Below are 16,008 nucleotides of genomic sequence, written 5' to 3' on the forward strand. Positions count from 1 at the left end.
TTCTTTCACCTGACTTGTCTGTGCTCATCCAATGTGATCAATGAGCAGAAATCTTTTCAGGTATATTGACTTATTCTTACTCTGGTATACAGCTAATTATACACAGTGTAAGTTTGTATTGCTGTAGCGAATTGTTTACTCATAACAAATGTGCCGTCAGAATGTAAATTGTCTTTAGCTACTAGCTAGCATTAGCATGTGTTTTTATTTGTGTTGTCATTCCAGGGAATATGACCGTATATATGGGCAGAGGATACATTATCTCATGAGCAATGTCTCCAACAACGTGTACAGTCTAGTTGAACAGCTAGCTACATGTTTATAAACTAAGTTGGCTAGCTGTAGATTTAGCCAATTAGTGTCCAGTAGCAATGTTCACTAGCAACATTATTATATTGAAATAATAATGTTAATAAAAGCAAGACTACAGTGCAACATACAGAGTAATTCATCTTTTATCAGTGTAGAATACAGTAAATCATCCCATCTTATTTTCTAGATTGTGAAGGAAGAGAAGAATGGATGCCCTTGATCCCATGCTTACAGACCCCTTGGACTCAGGAGAGGGGAATGATGATGGGCGTATCACTGAGGAATGCATGTTGGGAAACTGTCGAGTCAGCTTACCTGAGGACCTGCTTGAGGATGTGAGTTATACTGCAGTGATCGCAGTGATCTAACTTGATAATAGAAGCTGTTGCTTTTGATGTATCCATTGTTGCATTTTCAATTGTATGTGGGTATGTGTGTTTTCATCCAAACAGCCTGATATTTTCTTCTCTGTGATGAGTGAAAACTCCTGGACTGAGGTGCTGACAGATGATCAGAGGCAGCACCTTCGTCAGTTCTTGCCACACTTCCCTGATAATAACACTACTGAGCAGGAAACTACCATTAGCAACCTCTTCAACAACCAGAACTTTTGCTTTGGAAATCCTCTGCATCTTGCACAGAAACAGTTCAGAGGTAACACTTCCGTCTCCCTTAATCTCTGCTTGATGGTGTACATTTTATTGGAGTATTTGTTTGTCATGTGTCTCTATGTGAATCCAGATGGCTACTTTAATCCTGAAGTGGTCAAGTACAGACAGCTGTGTGCCAAGTCCCAGAGGAAGCGTCACTTGTATTCCCAACAGAAGTACTACCACAGACTCCTCAAACAGATCCTTGTCTCCAGGAAGGTATGATTTAGGCCCTTGTGTCCTTCATAGAGGTTCAATTGTGAGATGAATGGCCTCTCTCAGTGTGTTTTTGTATATGGCTGTGTGTTCAGGAGCTACTGGAGTTGGCAGTCCGCAGTGGCCCTGAGATTGCAGTGAAGCGAAAATACCCGAGCCATACGCATGGTGAGATGCAGGAGCAGAGGGTCAGAGGAAGAGTGTGCCGTATACTAAAGGAAGTAAAAACTGAATGTGGGGACAGCAATGTCTCTTCTGATGATGATGGTGAGTGTACTTTCATCAATATAGATTGTTGTAAATAAACTACATTCGGCCGCATTATATATGTGTCGTAGATTTGATCTTTCAGTGAGTACTGTTCAGTTTAGAAGATACTCTACATGGAGAAGTCTTGTTATGACTACAGGAGTTGTCATCTTTTCATTTTCAGACACAGCCTCTTGGCTCCCAGCGCCTCAATCTCCTTCCTCTCCCACACCTACAGTCTCTGTCAGGGTTCTGCCCACTCTTTCTACCCTGGACATGAAGACAACAGGTCAGTTAGGCCTATATATACAGTATACAGCTGCTACTGTAATGTGTAGATTCAGCAGATTTATTCAGCAGTGATTGAAGATATGTGATGTTTGCCCTCACAGACAAACCAGAATTTGGAGAGAAGGACATGAGAGCCATGCTACGGAGATATAGAGAGAAGAGGAAACGTCAACCAGTTAGTTTTTCATAAATAACATCCATCTTGCTGTGCTGCTTCTTTAGAACTATTGTCTCTAAAGAAGCTTGTCCGGCAACAGAATGTAAACAGTTATTTATCGTCAAAACATGAATCGATATGGAGGGCAGAGAGTCTAGTTGATTTATTTTGTACAGTCAAAAATGATCACGATTATTTTGTTTCCTAATGATTAATTCACAGGATCATCCAGATTTGATGACCGCTGATATCCATCTTGGTGACATGATGACAAGAGTAAATTTAGGTCGTAAAGGTTCAGTCATGGGTGAGTGCATGACTGAAAATGTATCTGCAAAATGAACCATACAGTATGTAGCTCATATTGTTTATCTCTTGTGCCCTCAAATGACTACGAGGCACAAATCTGCACAGAAACAAACTAATTCTTACCTTCCATACCCAGCACTCTTTGATCTGGCTCTGCCCAAGAGGAAGATGAGGGAGGAGAGGAGAAAGAAGAAGATGAGGCCAATCAAAGTGGAATCAGAGGATCCCTGTGAAGCTCTCATGGTTTCAGAGGCCCCAGCTCCATCAGTAAACATCATTGCTGCTCCGCCAGAAACCCCAGCAACTCCCCTGCCTAGCGTCAAGGAAGAGTGAGTCTACACTAGCATCACAAAATGCACTGAACCCACACTTTGCGGTTATCTGTGATATGCTATTGTTATGTTCTTAAAACCTTTGTCGGATGATTAATAGTTAACACTAAACTTACGTTCATGTGTTAAAGGCATGAATATGCTAGAATCAATTCTAACTCTTCTCACGTCATAGCAGTCTACACGCCACATTCGTTCTTGTCACATACCTGCCTTTATGTGTATTTTGTATGACGGTCTTCAGGCCAATGGAGGAGGTGCAGAGCAGTCCGGTCATGGTGGAGGAGATAGCCGTGAGCTTCTTCAACTTGTTGGAGAACATCCTGAGACTAGAGAGCCTCGCCAGCAGCTCCATGGTATTTACTCACTAACACACACTCACACATTCTATACGCATGTGCATGGCAACATAAAGTGTTGTGACATGGATGGTTGACCAAACAGCGGGTCGCATAATGGGTATGTGTCATAATGATCTCAATTTGTTGTCTCAGTTGGAGGAGAAAGTACAACAGTGGCAATCCTCCCCAGCCAGTTCCCTCAACCCATGGTTCTCCTCTGCCTCCTGCTGGTCAGAGCTGGTGCTGCCGGCTCTGCACTTCCTGGCTGGAGAGACTAAAGGTGAGTGGCTAGGACTCTCTCATATTAAAGCACTTATCTCTGATGTCATTGTCCTCTCTCACTTGTTTTTTCTCTCTCTCTCGCCCTTTCTCTCTCTCCTTCTCAGCTGGTATGATGGTTCTTCCCAGTGGCTTCTCCCCATATGTGGAATTCAAGGAACGCTTTCAGCATTGGAAATGGATTGGTAAGATCATGTTGGTTTATCCAAAATCTTGCACGTTGCACATGAAAATATTTGTAAAGGTTTGTGACACTTTCTTCAAGGTCCGAGTCAGGATGGAGACAAGGATCTGAGTGCACTTTGTCAGCTGTGGGTGGACTCAAAGGACCTGGTTGTTGTCAAGGTATCACAAAGCGAATGCTCATTAGGCTATATTACAATGGTTATTTTGTGTTTACGCTGATATATTTGAATAAAATGATAATGTCTTCTGCAGACTGAGAGTGAAGAACTAGCAGAGATGACTTCTCCCACTCCTAGAGTGTAAGTGTCAATTTTATTCATTTAATATGTGCCCTCTTAACATAATATATATTCATTGCCATAGAAGATTGTTGACTGCTTTAATATCATGGTTGTGCTATCTGTAATCAAGCAGTTGGACTGACTATGTGGTGCGACCCAGCACCGGGGACGAGAGGCATGTTTTTCAAGTGCAGGTTAGTGTCCTGTCTATTGCTTGTGTCATCTAGGCATTTGACCTGTGTTTATTAGCTACAACGCGTGTTGTAGCTGGTGGAGGTAGAAATCAAAGGACTGGCTCATTGTAGTGCATGGAATGGAATGAGGAATGGTATCAAACATGCGATGCATGTGATATACGTGTGTTTGACACCATTCCTCGTTCCATTCCATGAATTATGAACATCTGTGTTGTAATCCATTTGCTTGTGTCTATCAGGAGCAGCAGCGGTATGACCAACCACACAAAGCCTTCACCTTCCGAATGCATGGCTTTGAGTCAGTGGTGGGGCCTGTCAAAGGGGTGTTTGACAAGGAGATGTCTCTTAACAAAGCCCGGGAGCACACTCTGCTGCGCTCTGACCGCCCAGCGTACGTCACCATTCTTTCCCTGGGTAAGACTTTCCCCACAACATTGTCTTCTATCATCATTTCATGTTAACTAACCAGTTGCAGTCATGTAAACAGCTTTTATCAATGTATTTAGTTGCAGCCTGAGGATAGATGTGATGTATGACTGGTGTTCTCCCTGCTCCTCTCCCTCAGTGCGGGACGCAGCAGCCCGGTTGCCCAATGGGGAGGGAACCAGGGCTGAGATATGTGAGCTGCTGAAGGACTCTCAGTTCCTAGCACCAGATGTCACCAGCGCTCAGGTTAGATACTCACTCCTGCTGTGGGGGTGGTGTTGTTGTTGTTGTTGTTGTTGTTGTGGTTGACAACATTACCTCAAGTCCTTGGACCTGCATGGATTCAAGGATTTGATTTGCAAGGATTGTCTGTGTTTGTTCATGTGTGAGCAAGGGGCTTGATGTAGTACTGTGTTATGTAGGTGAACACAGTTGTGAGTGGGGCTCTGGACAGGCTTCACTATGAGAAGGACCCTTGTGTGAAATATGACATCGGCCGCAAGCTGTGGATCTATCTGCACCGCGATCGCAGTCAGGAGGAGTTTGGTGAGCAGCACTTTACCTGTATCCAAGTGTTTAGATCCCCCCTCTTCACATACAAGGTTTCTTTACCCAGTGGTCCTTATGCCTCTTCAGTCTACCAACTGAGCCACAGAGGACTAAATGGCATATAAGAATAGTTCATTTGATTAGCTTTTCCACAAGCAAATGTATGTATTTTGCACCAACATTGCTCCAGTGTTGACTGGAATTATGACTGTACCTCTCTCCCAATCAAGAGAGGATCCACCAGGCTCAAGCAGCTGCTGCCAAGGCAAGAAAGGCTCTGCAACAGAAACCTAAACCTACATCCAAGCCTGTGAGTTCCTTCACTCTGCTGTAGCTACCTCTTAAAAACAGATGAGTTGTACACTCCTAGCTTACAGTGCCTTCAGAAAATCTACACCCCCTTTCAAAATGTCGTTTTTTTTGTTGCCCCAGAGCCTGCAATCGAAATACATCAAATTAGGATTTTCCCACTTATCTACACAGCCTTCTTGAGTCTTTCCAAGAGGACAACTTTAAAACAGGGAAAGCCTGTTTGCTAAAGTATACACCCTCTTGCTGTGGCTCTCCTTAAAGCTACTCAATAAGTTGAGTTGAGTGCAGGAATAATAGGTAATGTGATTTCGGAATTAATGTCTTTGTCGGGTCCCTGATTTGAATACGAATCAATTACACACTGTGGTGATTAGGCTGTCACTACCAACTCAGCACATTTCTCCTTATCCTGAGAGTCCCTGCTGGTGACGAGCATACCCATACCATGATGCAGCAACCACTATTGTTCACACAGGACCTGGTGTTGAGACGGCGATGTGTGTGCTGGATTGGCACTGAACTTAGCGGCAGGAAGTAAACCACAGTTCGCAGGACATCAGCACCCCTGAAGTAGGTCCTAGCACTGAAGAAGACAGAGAGACCAGCCAGCCCAAAAGGGAAAAGATTAGTGCCCAGAAGCCGAGAGTTAAATGGCCAGGGGCTTCAGAAAACAGGGTATGGGAAGGTATCAACAGTGACTTGAGTAGGATTTTAGACAAGTTGAAAGGTACTGCCGAGAGTAAACTGGAGAAAATGGGCGATATTATCTATGATTATGGAGCAGAAAGATTTGGCGTGTCCGAGAAAAAGAAGAAGACAGGTACTGAGGTAATTAAATCTAGGCGCCAACAGGAAATGGATAGACTTATCAGGGAGAGAAGACAGCTCAGGAAACAGTGGAGGAAAGCTACAGAGGCTGAGAAGGAAGGGTTAAATAGGCTGCAGGTAGATGTGAAGGAGAGACTGGCAGTGTTAAGAAGAGCAGAGAGCATTAGGAAAAACAGGAAAAAGAGAGAGCGAGCTAGAACAGCATTTTACAAAGATCCATTTAGATTTGTGAAATCGTTATTTAGTAAGGGGAAAAATGGTAGCCTTAGGGCTCCAAAACAGGAGCTTGAGGGACATCTGGAGGAAGTGCATAGAGACAGAGAAAGGTCTAGACAGCTACCCCTCCCCCCTGACATTCCACCTATTGGAGAGATAACCAGTCAGTGTGACGATAGCCCACCTAGGTGGAAAGAGGTACAAGAGATAGTAAGGCGGGCTAGGGCGTCTTCAGCCCCAGGGCCCAATGGAGTCCCTTACAGGCTGTACAAGAGTGCGCCAGATGTGCTGAGGTTCTTATGGACATTGATGAAGGTAGTCTGGAAGAAACAGGTTATTCCTAGGGCATGGCGTAGAGCAGGGGGAATTTTTATTCCCAAAGAAAGAGACTCTGTAGACATTAGTCAGTTTAGGCCTATAAGCCTTCTTAATGTGGAAGGGAAGGTTTTCTTTAGTGTGGTGGCACAGAGGTTGTCTAGTTACTTAGTAAAGAATAGCTTAATTGACACTACGGTGCAAAAGGCTGGAATTCCAGGCTTCTCCGGGTGCTTGGAACACACCAGCATGATTTGGAATCAAATTCAGACAGCTAGACATGAGAAGAAAGACCTTCATGTGGTATTTTTGGATCTGGCGAATGCTTTTGGGTCAGTACCGCATAGTCTGTTATGGGAGGCGTTTGACTTTTTTAAAGTGCCAGACAGTATAAAGAGGTTAGTTAAAGCTTACTTTTGTGACATTCAACTCTGTTTTACTACAGCAGAGTACACTACAGCTTGGCAACAGCTAGAGATAGGCATTATGGCAGGCTGTACAATTTCCCCTTTGGCCTTTACCATGGCAATGGAAGTCATAATCAGAGCCTCGAAATGGGTAGTGGGTGGGGAAAGGTTGCAGGGAGGGCTGCGCCTCCCACCAATCAGGTATTAAAAACCACACACATTTCCAGCCACATATTTTCTTTTTTTGCTGTATTACTTGAATTGATTGTTGCAAACACAATTATAGATTTGAGAGAGATGTCATTAAGGGATCCCTTCTGGTGACCCAATTTTGAGGGTAGACGGACTGGGATGATGTTATCCCATTTTATAATTCTCCCCAGGCCTCAGGGTGGCATTCCTGAGCAGTTTTGTTCCTCTCCATTTTAGTTTGTAGTGAAAAACTGATCAAAAAAGTATGTAATGGATTCCCATTCAAATGAGGGACCCTGCAAAGAAAAGGTTATACATAAAATACAAAAAGTTTGAACTATTATCATTGCACTTAATGGACTCAATTCAACTTATTGAGTAACTTGTCGAAGACATTTTTGCATTTTAGGAGAGCCACAGCAAGAGGGGGGTGTAGACTTTTGAGGGTAGTTTCTTCACTTTGAAAGTGTCAAGTAGGCTGTGTCGATCAGTTTGGAAAAAAATCCTAATTTAATGTATTTCGATTCCAGGCTCTGGGGGCAACAAAACAATTTTTTTTACTGTACCCTCTCTGTTTGTATCTACATACTGTAGGAGTACTAAGACTTGTTCTGCCTGACCATGTACATATTTTCTTTTGAGCTGGAAAGTCTTGTCAGATCACTTTTACTTCCGTTTCTTGTGAAAAGGCTTTGTTATCTGTTCCTTTGGTGTGATTGTTGCTTGAGGAGATGGAGATGGTGACGTTCACCTTGTTTGTGTTGTAGAAGTCTGGCAGTAAGGAAGGGGGTATTAAGACCCCTGGATCACTGGAGGCAGGACAGGCCATTCTGGGTGATGTGGGGGCAAATCCCATGTCCCCCACTCCCACAACCGCCACTTCAAGCACACCTGGAACCCCCAAGTCACCCCTCGCCCCTGTAGCCACCACCCCAACCAAGGCCGGAGTCCCTGACTCTGTCAAGAGCAGCCCTGGGTCAGTGGAATGCAAGTTCTATGGATGGGCTCTCTTACATTCCACAATCTAATATAGTTTCTGTATAATAGTGTGATGTCCTATCTTGTTTAATGCCCTGTTGTGTTTGCCCACAGTGTTCTCCTGGTATCTCCTCCTTCCATGCCTCAGCTGGGAACCCTCTTATCCAGCAGCCAATCAGGACCACAGGTTTCTCAGCCTGTTAGCTCCCAGCATGCAGCCCGTGTAGTGGGCCACACCGGGGCAGGCTCTCTGCCTCAGGTACGAGTGGTCTCTGCTCAGTCTGGGCTGGGAGCCTCCTCCGGGAGCCAGCAGGCCAAACTGCTGCACCAGACCCCTCACCAGATTAGAGTACCAGTCACCATGGGCACCAAGGCCATCACACAGGTGAATGAATGATTCTGTGAGCTAACAAAAAAAAAAAAAGAGATTTTGAAGAGAAACAGAGAAATGTAATTTACATGACATTACATTCATGATCATGAACCATCAAGGCATGTCTCTGTCTGCAGTAATGTATGCATGTTACTAAAGAGCTATGTGTCTCATTTCTTCGTCTCATTTCTTCGTCTCATCTCTTCTCTTCTCTTCTCTTCTCTTCTCTTCTGTGTCTGTGGAGCAGGCAGTGGTGTCATTGCCTCTGAGGACCCAATCTATTGGTAGTCCTGTCCAGGTGCAGGCAGCCAGAGGCCAGACGGGCCTGTCTGTCTCGGGTCTGACCACCACGATCACTGTGGCCAAACCCCAGATCCGCTCCCCTGGCAGCCCAGCACACAACCCAGCATCACCAGCTGTTCTACAGGGAGTTACCAGCCAGAACATCATCAAACAGGTGAACAACAGGGGTTCAAGTATTAATAGGAATTTCATTAACATTACAATTTAGTATTCTGTAGAGAAAATGTCATGTTTACTATTCCACTGTAAAAGGGTTAACCCTGCTTGATTAAATTCATGATAGAGTATTTTCTGTCTCCTTCTCATGACCCTTCATTCATCTCTCTCTGTAAAGGTGGCCATCACCGGCCAGTACGGTATGAAGACTCAGGGTGGAGCAGGTATTCCAATAACTGCTACTAATTTGAGAATCCAAGGAAAGGATGTGCTCCACCTGCCCCCTTCCTCCATCACCACTGATGCCAAAGGACAGACAGTGCTGCGGATCACTCCTGACATGATGGCCACCCTCACCAAATCCCCACTCACAACTGTCAAACTCACCCCTGACATGCTAGGCACTGCCACTGCTGGAGGCTGCAAGAGCATATCTGCAACGCTCCACGTGACTCCACCCCACCCCTCATCCCCCTCCACCTCCAACCCAGCCACCTCATCAGGGGATGCCCAGATCAGTAAGGGATCAGCTGGCACCACCACCCTCTTAAAGGCTGCTGGAGACACGGCTATCCGTCTGATGCCCACCCTGGCAGTCACCATGGCTGACCAGAAGACCAGAACCTTTTCCGCCGTCTCCTCTGGCGACTCAAAGAGTGGCACCACCATCCGGATCATGCCAGGCCTCGGGGTCATCCCACAGAAGCAGGGACAAAGTATTACCATGACAACCTCAACCTCTAGTGGGGCTGCCACGGTCACTATCGCCACCAGTGGAGTGGCTGGAGCTAAAGGGGTGACGATAGGCCCTGCTGCCTCGGGCTCAACCCTGACTCTAGGAACAGCCACAGCTACTGTACGCCAGGTCCCTGTCACCGCCACAGTGGTGTCCACGCAACCAGTAAGACGCTGTTTCATTAAGCATATATCCTGGAACATTTATGGTGGGATTTATGAAGGTCATGTGGTTTAACAGTACAAAATACCTCAATGGCTATGACTCTGATGCCAAGATTAGATATTAAAGTATACCTATTAGGTTATGGTAATGGTAATGGTAATGCTGCCACCACACCTTTTGAAAGTAAGTATTACCCCTCAACTCTCCCTCTCATACACCACAGGGGAAGTTGCCGGCTCGGATCACACTGCCTCTGTCTGTCCTCAGCCAACCACTGAAAAGCAAGAGTGTGGTGACCACACCCATACTGAAAGGAAACATCAGTACCAAGTGAGTTATTTTTTTTTACGTTACGATGTAAGTATTTGATGGTATTTTGTATGTTTCTTAAAGGTATAGCATTTAGTCTTGTGCGTTGCTGCCCTCTTTGGCGACACCGTGTCGTGTGTATGAAAAGCTCATTCTACCGATGAGAGCTGACGTTTGAATGTTGTCAATAGTGTGTCTTATGTTCATGTACAAATGTATTAATTAAACTGTTGGCTGCACACAATCTGCACGTTTTACAAAGAGAGGAGCAAAACTGGTGTGGAAAGTAGTCAAAATACAGCATCACAGAGTGGATCCATATACCTACAGTATACCTACAGAACGGGTATACTGCCTAGCCCTAATTGTTTGTTGTGTTTTGGGAAATCTTGTTTCCCGTGGCAATAAGCCTGTCAATGACTCTCTCCCTCTCTCTCTCCTCGGGGCAGTATCAGCAGTTTGGGAAGGAACATCATTCTTACCACCATGCCTGCAGGCACCAAACTGATCCCTGGGAACAAGCCCGTCAGCTTTGTCACAGCCCAGCAGTTACAGCAGCTCCAGCAGCAAGGACAGGCCACACAGGTCAGCAGCTCACAGTTTGTTTACTCATCACCAAACTGCACTCAGGATGAGGAGAAGCGTGCATACAGTAACAGAAGCTATATGTAATAGTGATGATGGGATTTGTGTGTGTACTATAACAGTTGGTTGATCTCTCTCCCCCAGGTGCGCATCCAGACAGTCCCAGCTCAGCAGCTCCAGCAACGCTCTGCTACTGGCTCTCCCAAGTCTGTGTCTACGGTTGTGGTAACCACAGCACCCTCACCAAAACGAACGCCTGACCCACCGCCACACTGAGATGCTGATACAGAGCCAGCTACTGGGGACTGTACTAAGCCGTGTCAGACCTATGCTCCAGAGGCATAGATGATTGGGAGCCATAGCCCTTCTGCTCTCTCAACTTCAAGCAGGACACTGGTGCCTGGAATGGATGCATGAGAGTTTCATGTCATATTTGTTCAAAGACACACTATGAAACTGTCAAACCAAGTTCATTCAACAGCTTGTAATGTCAGACGTACTTGTCACATGCAAATTAGACTGAAAGTATTCCAGTTTCGTCTCATTGTAAACAAATGAATGGTCTATTCTCACCCCACCCATGGCTCCCTTTTAGCAAAAAAAAACATTTTTATCCACTTTAACATTTAACTGATTTACTGATTGCTTATCCAGTTAGCATATTTCAATATAATGTTCCAGATATCCTTTGTGTAGTAACAAGATAAGAGTCTGTGATGAACCTATCATAGATAAGGATTAGTGGTGTTTTGAGTGCCACTTGTGACACCGTGCAAATCCTGTGTTGATAATTGTTTCTTCTGATTTTTTTCTATGTGGTATTGTAAGTAAGAGTATTTTGCTTCTTGAAAATAAACAACCGATGTGAATGACAAACATATGGTGTAATCACAAATGTCATCTCCGATTGTGAATTGATTGGACATCCTGTTTTGGGGAGGGAAAAGGCGTGTTGCTCTAGCAACAGGCTATGCAAATATTTACACTGTTTAAGAGTGGAGGAAACAATGTCAGGTAAACGTTAATGTTTCACAAAAGGAAATAGCTTTTGAAATTCTCTCCCCTCAGTGGAATGTAGGTTGTTGGATATAAAGTGGCATGTTTCATCTACTTCACCTAAATCTCATAGCAACCCATACATTTGTCAGGGGTCAGCGAACCATTTTATTTAGAGTATAATCCTTTTGGACTCAATTATTGTGGTAAAATGTAATCTGATCAAACATTGTTTTATTGAGTAAAGTACAAATGTGCAAATTAGAAGAGCGCATACAAATGCAGGACAGCTATGGCATTACTTCAGGTTCAGAACCAGAGATAATCAATATTTTCAAAATATAAACATAATATTATGGAGAAGGGATTCACTTCGTTATGTGTCTACTCTTCATCGGACTCTTGGAGCAGAGCTTTTTGAGAGGATGTATTTCTCATTCCCATCTCTATGCCACTTCCCCTTCTGGCAAATCTATTTACTGTGCTGTTAGGATCAAAAGAAAAATAAACATTGAATAAGAGTAGACCAAAATTAGAAGTGCATTTACCTATTTAAGATAAGCATTACCAATGTATTGATGAAAGGGGTAGGGACAATTAAATGGAATATCATCACTAGGACGTCTTTCCTGGTCACATGGTCACAATTATCACTTTCCTGGGATTATTTTAGAAATATACATTTCAATTGAAACTGTGACCCGTTTGGTGGCAATATCTATTCTATTAAATATTAGATACAAGCAGTGTCAAAAGAAAGATACTCACCAGCAGATGAAACAGAAGTTGATGGCAACAATCAAGAGGGCCACAGCTAAATGCCAGCAGAAGCACATAGTGACAAACATGATGTTGTCATGTAACTTTAGATCCCACTCTTGTCCATTTAATGGGTAGAGTACAAATCCAATCTGAAAGAAAAACACAGCATGCCCTCCTTAAAGTAATAACTAATCTTTGAATTGGTCCCCTTAGTGTGTATGCACTCCCTGTTTGTCTAGGCACATCAGTTAATGTTGTCAGGTATATACTTTTTTTTGTCAGCGCATGCTCTCTTGGAAGGAGAAAGGGTTCAGATAAAAGTGATGCTGTTTATGGTGGTGGTGGTGGTGGTGGTGGTTAGGCATTACCTGATAAAACCAGGAGCCCTGCAGAATGGCTAGGCTGCCCCTGAACAGCTCCAGTACTATGTTGTCTCGCATGAACACCTCTAGCATTGTGCTGGCTGCCCCACCAAACACAGCCACCAGCAGCAGGGTGTGAATGTGACTGTCCAGAGGGGGTCGATTATGCACATGGAAGTAGAACAGGAACCCTGAAGGGTAGAGGAGAATCAAGCATAGGCCTAATAATAAATACAATTATGCAGATACTATTGTAGTGTCTACAGTTGAAAGATCAAGGGAACAGTTGATAAGTGATGGTAAAAAAACAAACATCTACCTACCAATGACAGTAGGCCTGTGGTGCTCATTTTAATGTATAATGATACTTCATAGGCAGAGTAGGGAGTAATAATCAACCTCTGATACTGTACCTTCAACAAAGAGAGCCAGGGACAGAGCAAGGCGGTCGAGACCAAGTGGAACTGGAAGTGATGACGTACTGAGGACATCGGCGATTCCAGATATTCCATAGAAAAGATACATGGTGCTGTGTTGCCAGTTCATCAGCTTCACCCACGACTGGCTGTCATTGTTGTAGAGGTGGGCATGGGGTCCATCAGGCACAAACTGCTCAGCCATGATGCCTGCAAAATGTGAGGATAACATAAGGGTCAAATAGCAACACTCTGGAAGGTCACTGAGTGACTGTGCATTGTGCAGTGCATTACAGGGGGGACACTCACCTACAAAGGCAAAGAATATTTTCATTGCCCCCTCAATAAAGTCTATTTTGTTGAAGAACAGGGGCAGTTGTTGTCTTCCTTTAGGTTGAGACTTCCTCCAGCAGTGTCGGAGTGGGTACTTCACCGACCATAATAGGCCAAACAGCAGAAAGAAACTCCCAGGAAGAGCATGCCCCTTGAAGTTGGCCATCCTCCTATGTACCATGACAGATATCATGCATATGAATTATGGATTAAAAAAATGAGTCAGCAAAGTATTGTGATAAAGTACAATAGACAATTATTGTTCAAGCAAACTAACCACCAATAGGCTGGTAAATGTATACAGTATAGTATATGTATATAAATAATGAACACATATAAAATGCTCATTGCCACAGTCTCCCGGCAAAAATGGCCCTGTACAGAACGGAACAACAGAACACAGCCTATGAAAGCCCCAGTAGTAAACGACGGCTCTATTAACCCTACCAAACTTGATTACAGTTCAACAGTTCAACTTTTACTCATAAAACAAAACTTGATCACATTTCAACCTTAATCAAAACCCATTTCAACATGAATCAACCTTAAGTAATTCTGTTAGTTACATTAGATGTCCTTTCATTAGTTACATTTGAATAGTTATATTTTGATGTCATATCATTAGTTATCATTAGTATAGCCTATTGGTAACACTTGATTTTACTTCAAAACATCATTACACCACACAGACCCACCCGGAACCACATATTTTAATGGTTACCCTTCGATTACTTTTCAGAACATTATTACTCCACACAGACCTGTCTGGAACCAGGTGGCGATGCAGATCGAGGGAAGTCCATATTTTTCGACACCACCCAATTCTTTTTAAATATTGATTTCCATTTTGTTTATTTTTCCATCGGTAAATTTACAATGTCCTGCAATTCCTCCTGTGCATTCGGGAGATAGCAGCATCAGTGCTAAAATAATTTGTCTTGCAAAATCAAAATGCAAATCTACTTGCACATTCCAAAAGGATAATTGTGTAGAGATGAAAGCGAAGCTGATTCATAAGGAGGCATTGGCAAGATAACTTGTTGTAAGGCTACAATGCAATTGTACAATTGTAGGATCTGGTCAGTATCAAAATGTTGCCTATATAAGGTGACCGTAACATTTCCAGTTCTCTCTTATTCCCAATGAAACGAAAAACAAAACATCAGTAATGCTTGGATCAGAAAACATGCTTACGCAAGGTTTGTAGTGTTTCCTACAACCGGGCTGTCAACAAATCGTGTAAAGGTAGCCTAGTATGATGATGTCACGCTTTATTTATTTAACAACCATCTACTCGTTATGCGGGTTGGGTGTCCTCTGAAATGGTAGGGTGTCACTTGGTTTTAAGACCGTTTTTTAATTGTATTTGTATACTAATTGTGTAGGACTTTTTTTAAAAAAAAACTGTTATTATTTTGTTGGCCAACTTTTTGGGCTGATTTCAAGCATTTCTTTGTGTCGTTTCGGCAGAGGACATCTGTCAGGTGTGTTTACATAGAATAGATGAGAGGGTTTAATTGTCAGACAAGTTTTTCTAGATTGGTCGCTGTATAGTTTCAACGTTGAAGCCAACATTGTGAGATGTTTTATTGCCTTTCCATTTAAATTGCATTATCAATAAAAGTAAATAATCAATAAACAATAATCTGTCAAAGCTTACATGTTTTTTAAATATGCAATTTGATATAAGTTCATTTGTATATATATACAAATGTAATTAAACGATATATATATATATAGCCTAAGAAGTCAAGACGTGCCTGTGCCTGTTCCAGTCATGTGGGCATATGGGGCCACATACCAGGTAGCACCATAGACTTTGTACCCTTATCGACATCGTCCCTATTATTGTTTTTTGTTGTTGTTGTTTTTTTAGTTGTTTTTTAAAGTTTTTTTTAAGTTATTCAAGGTAGCCTACATCAACAGCCACAATTGAACAGAGAGGGTTAAAAATAATATCCATACCGTATTCGGTGTGTCACTTTCCCAGTTTGACTCCTCTCCTATTCAACCCTGAAATGCCAGTTGCGCACACCTGTTCGTTTACCTGTATTGTAAGCATCATGTGACCCCGCCCATAATTTGCATGACTTGACTTCCCCCAAGGTCTCATTCCCTGAGGATGAAATTGTGTTATTAAGACAAATGGTTAACAAGTGGTTGTGGCCTGTGCTGGTTTTAATTAGGCTACCTATCTATTTAATTATTCTTTTTGGTCACATAGAGCCCTTATCAGCATCAAGGGAATGTAAAAAATGTTTTATTTGTCTCTTGATTTGCATAATTATGAGTGCAATATCTTGTTTTGTTAAATATTATATTGTATTTTTGCTACATTCCTTTGTTCATGTCACCATGCGTATGAATTGATCATAATACGGTTTCTATTGGGTGTATTTCAAAGCTAACTTTGACCTAACCCTTTATTAAATAATCTTTTTTGGCAGTGGTTTCATATGCAGAGTTTCATGAAGAGTTTCATCCTAATG

The 16,008-nt window shown here is 43.0% G+C and overlaps 2 protein-coding genes across 4 annotated transcripts; one reads left to right on the forward strand and one right to left on the reverse strand.

The window, feature by feature from the left end:
- Positions 1-3: 3 nt before the first annotated feature.
- nfrkb (nuclear factor related to kappaB binding protein) lies at positions 4-11,520 on the forward strand. 2 transcript variants are annotated; one of them, XM_083697356.1, is made up of 26 exons: positions 4-60; positions 500-647; positions 765-966; positions 1,054-1,181; positions 1,274-1,445; positions 1,612-1,716; positions 1,820-1,893; positions 2,098-2,182; positions 2,321-2,513; positions 2,761-2,872; positions 3,011-3,137; positions 3,244-3,321; positions 3,402-3,481; positions 3,575-3,621; positions 3,734-3,797; positions 4,040-4,214; positions 4,366-4,472; positions 4,649-4,772; positions 5,006-5,085; positions 7,813-8,021; positions 8,138-8,408; positions 8,644-8,853; positions 9,034-9,756; positions 9,980-10,086; positions 10,515-10,650; positions 10,795-11,520. In XM_083697356.1, exons 2-26 carry the CDS (start codon positions 519-521, stop codon positions 10,924-10,926), a joined length of 3,870 nt encoding a protein of 1,289 aa, XP_083553482.1. In that variant the 5' UTR covers positions 4-60; positions 500-518; the 3' UTR covers positions 10,927-11,520. The 2 variants fall into 2 exon arrangements, with proteins under 2 accessions (XP_083553482.1, XP_083553483.1); XM_083697357.1 differs by having other exon boundaries at positions 3,737-3,797.
- Positions 11,521-11,820: 300 nt separating this feature from the next.
- tmem45b (transmembrane protein 45B) lies at positions 11,821-15,564 on the reverse strand. 2 transcript variants are annotated; one of them, XM_083665413.1, is made up of 7 exons: positions 15,485-15,536; positions 14,281-14,412; positions 13,496-13,689; positions 13,184-13,396; positions 12,777-12,961; positions 12,415-12,557; positions 11,821-12,130 (listed from the first exon to the last, which is right to left on the reverse strand). In XM_083665413.1, the coding sequence occupies exons 3-7, from the start codon at positions 13,683-13,685 to the stop codon at positions 12,031-12,033; spliced, it is 831 nt and encodes a 276-aa protein (XP_083521539.1). In that variant the 5' UTR covers positions 13,686-13,689; positions 14,281-14,412; positions 15,485-15,536; the 3' UTR covers positions 11,821-12,030. The 2 variants fall into 2 exon arrangements, with proteins under 2 accessions (XP_083521539.1, XP_083521538.1); XM_083665412.1 differs by lacking the exon at positions 14,281-14,412 and having other exon boundaries at positions 15,485-15,564.
- Between the last annotated feature and the right edge of the window lie 444 nt (positions 15,565-16,008).

The sequence above is a fragment of the Argentina silus genome, assembly GCF_951799395.1.
Source record: "Argentina silus genome assembly, chromosome: 2".
Classification (NCBI taxonomy): domain Eukaryota; kingdom Metazoa; phylum Chordata; class Actinopteri; order Argentiniformes; family Argentinidae; genus Argentina; species Argentina silus.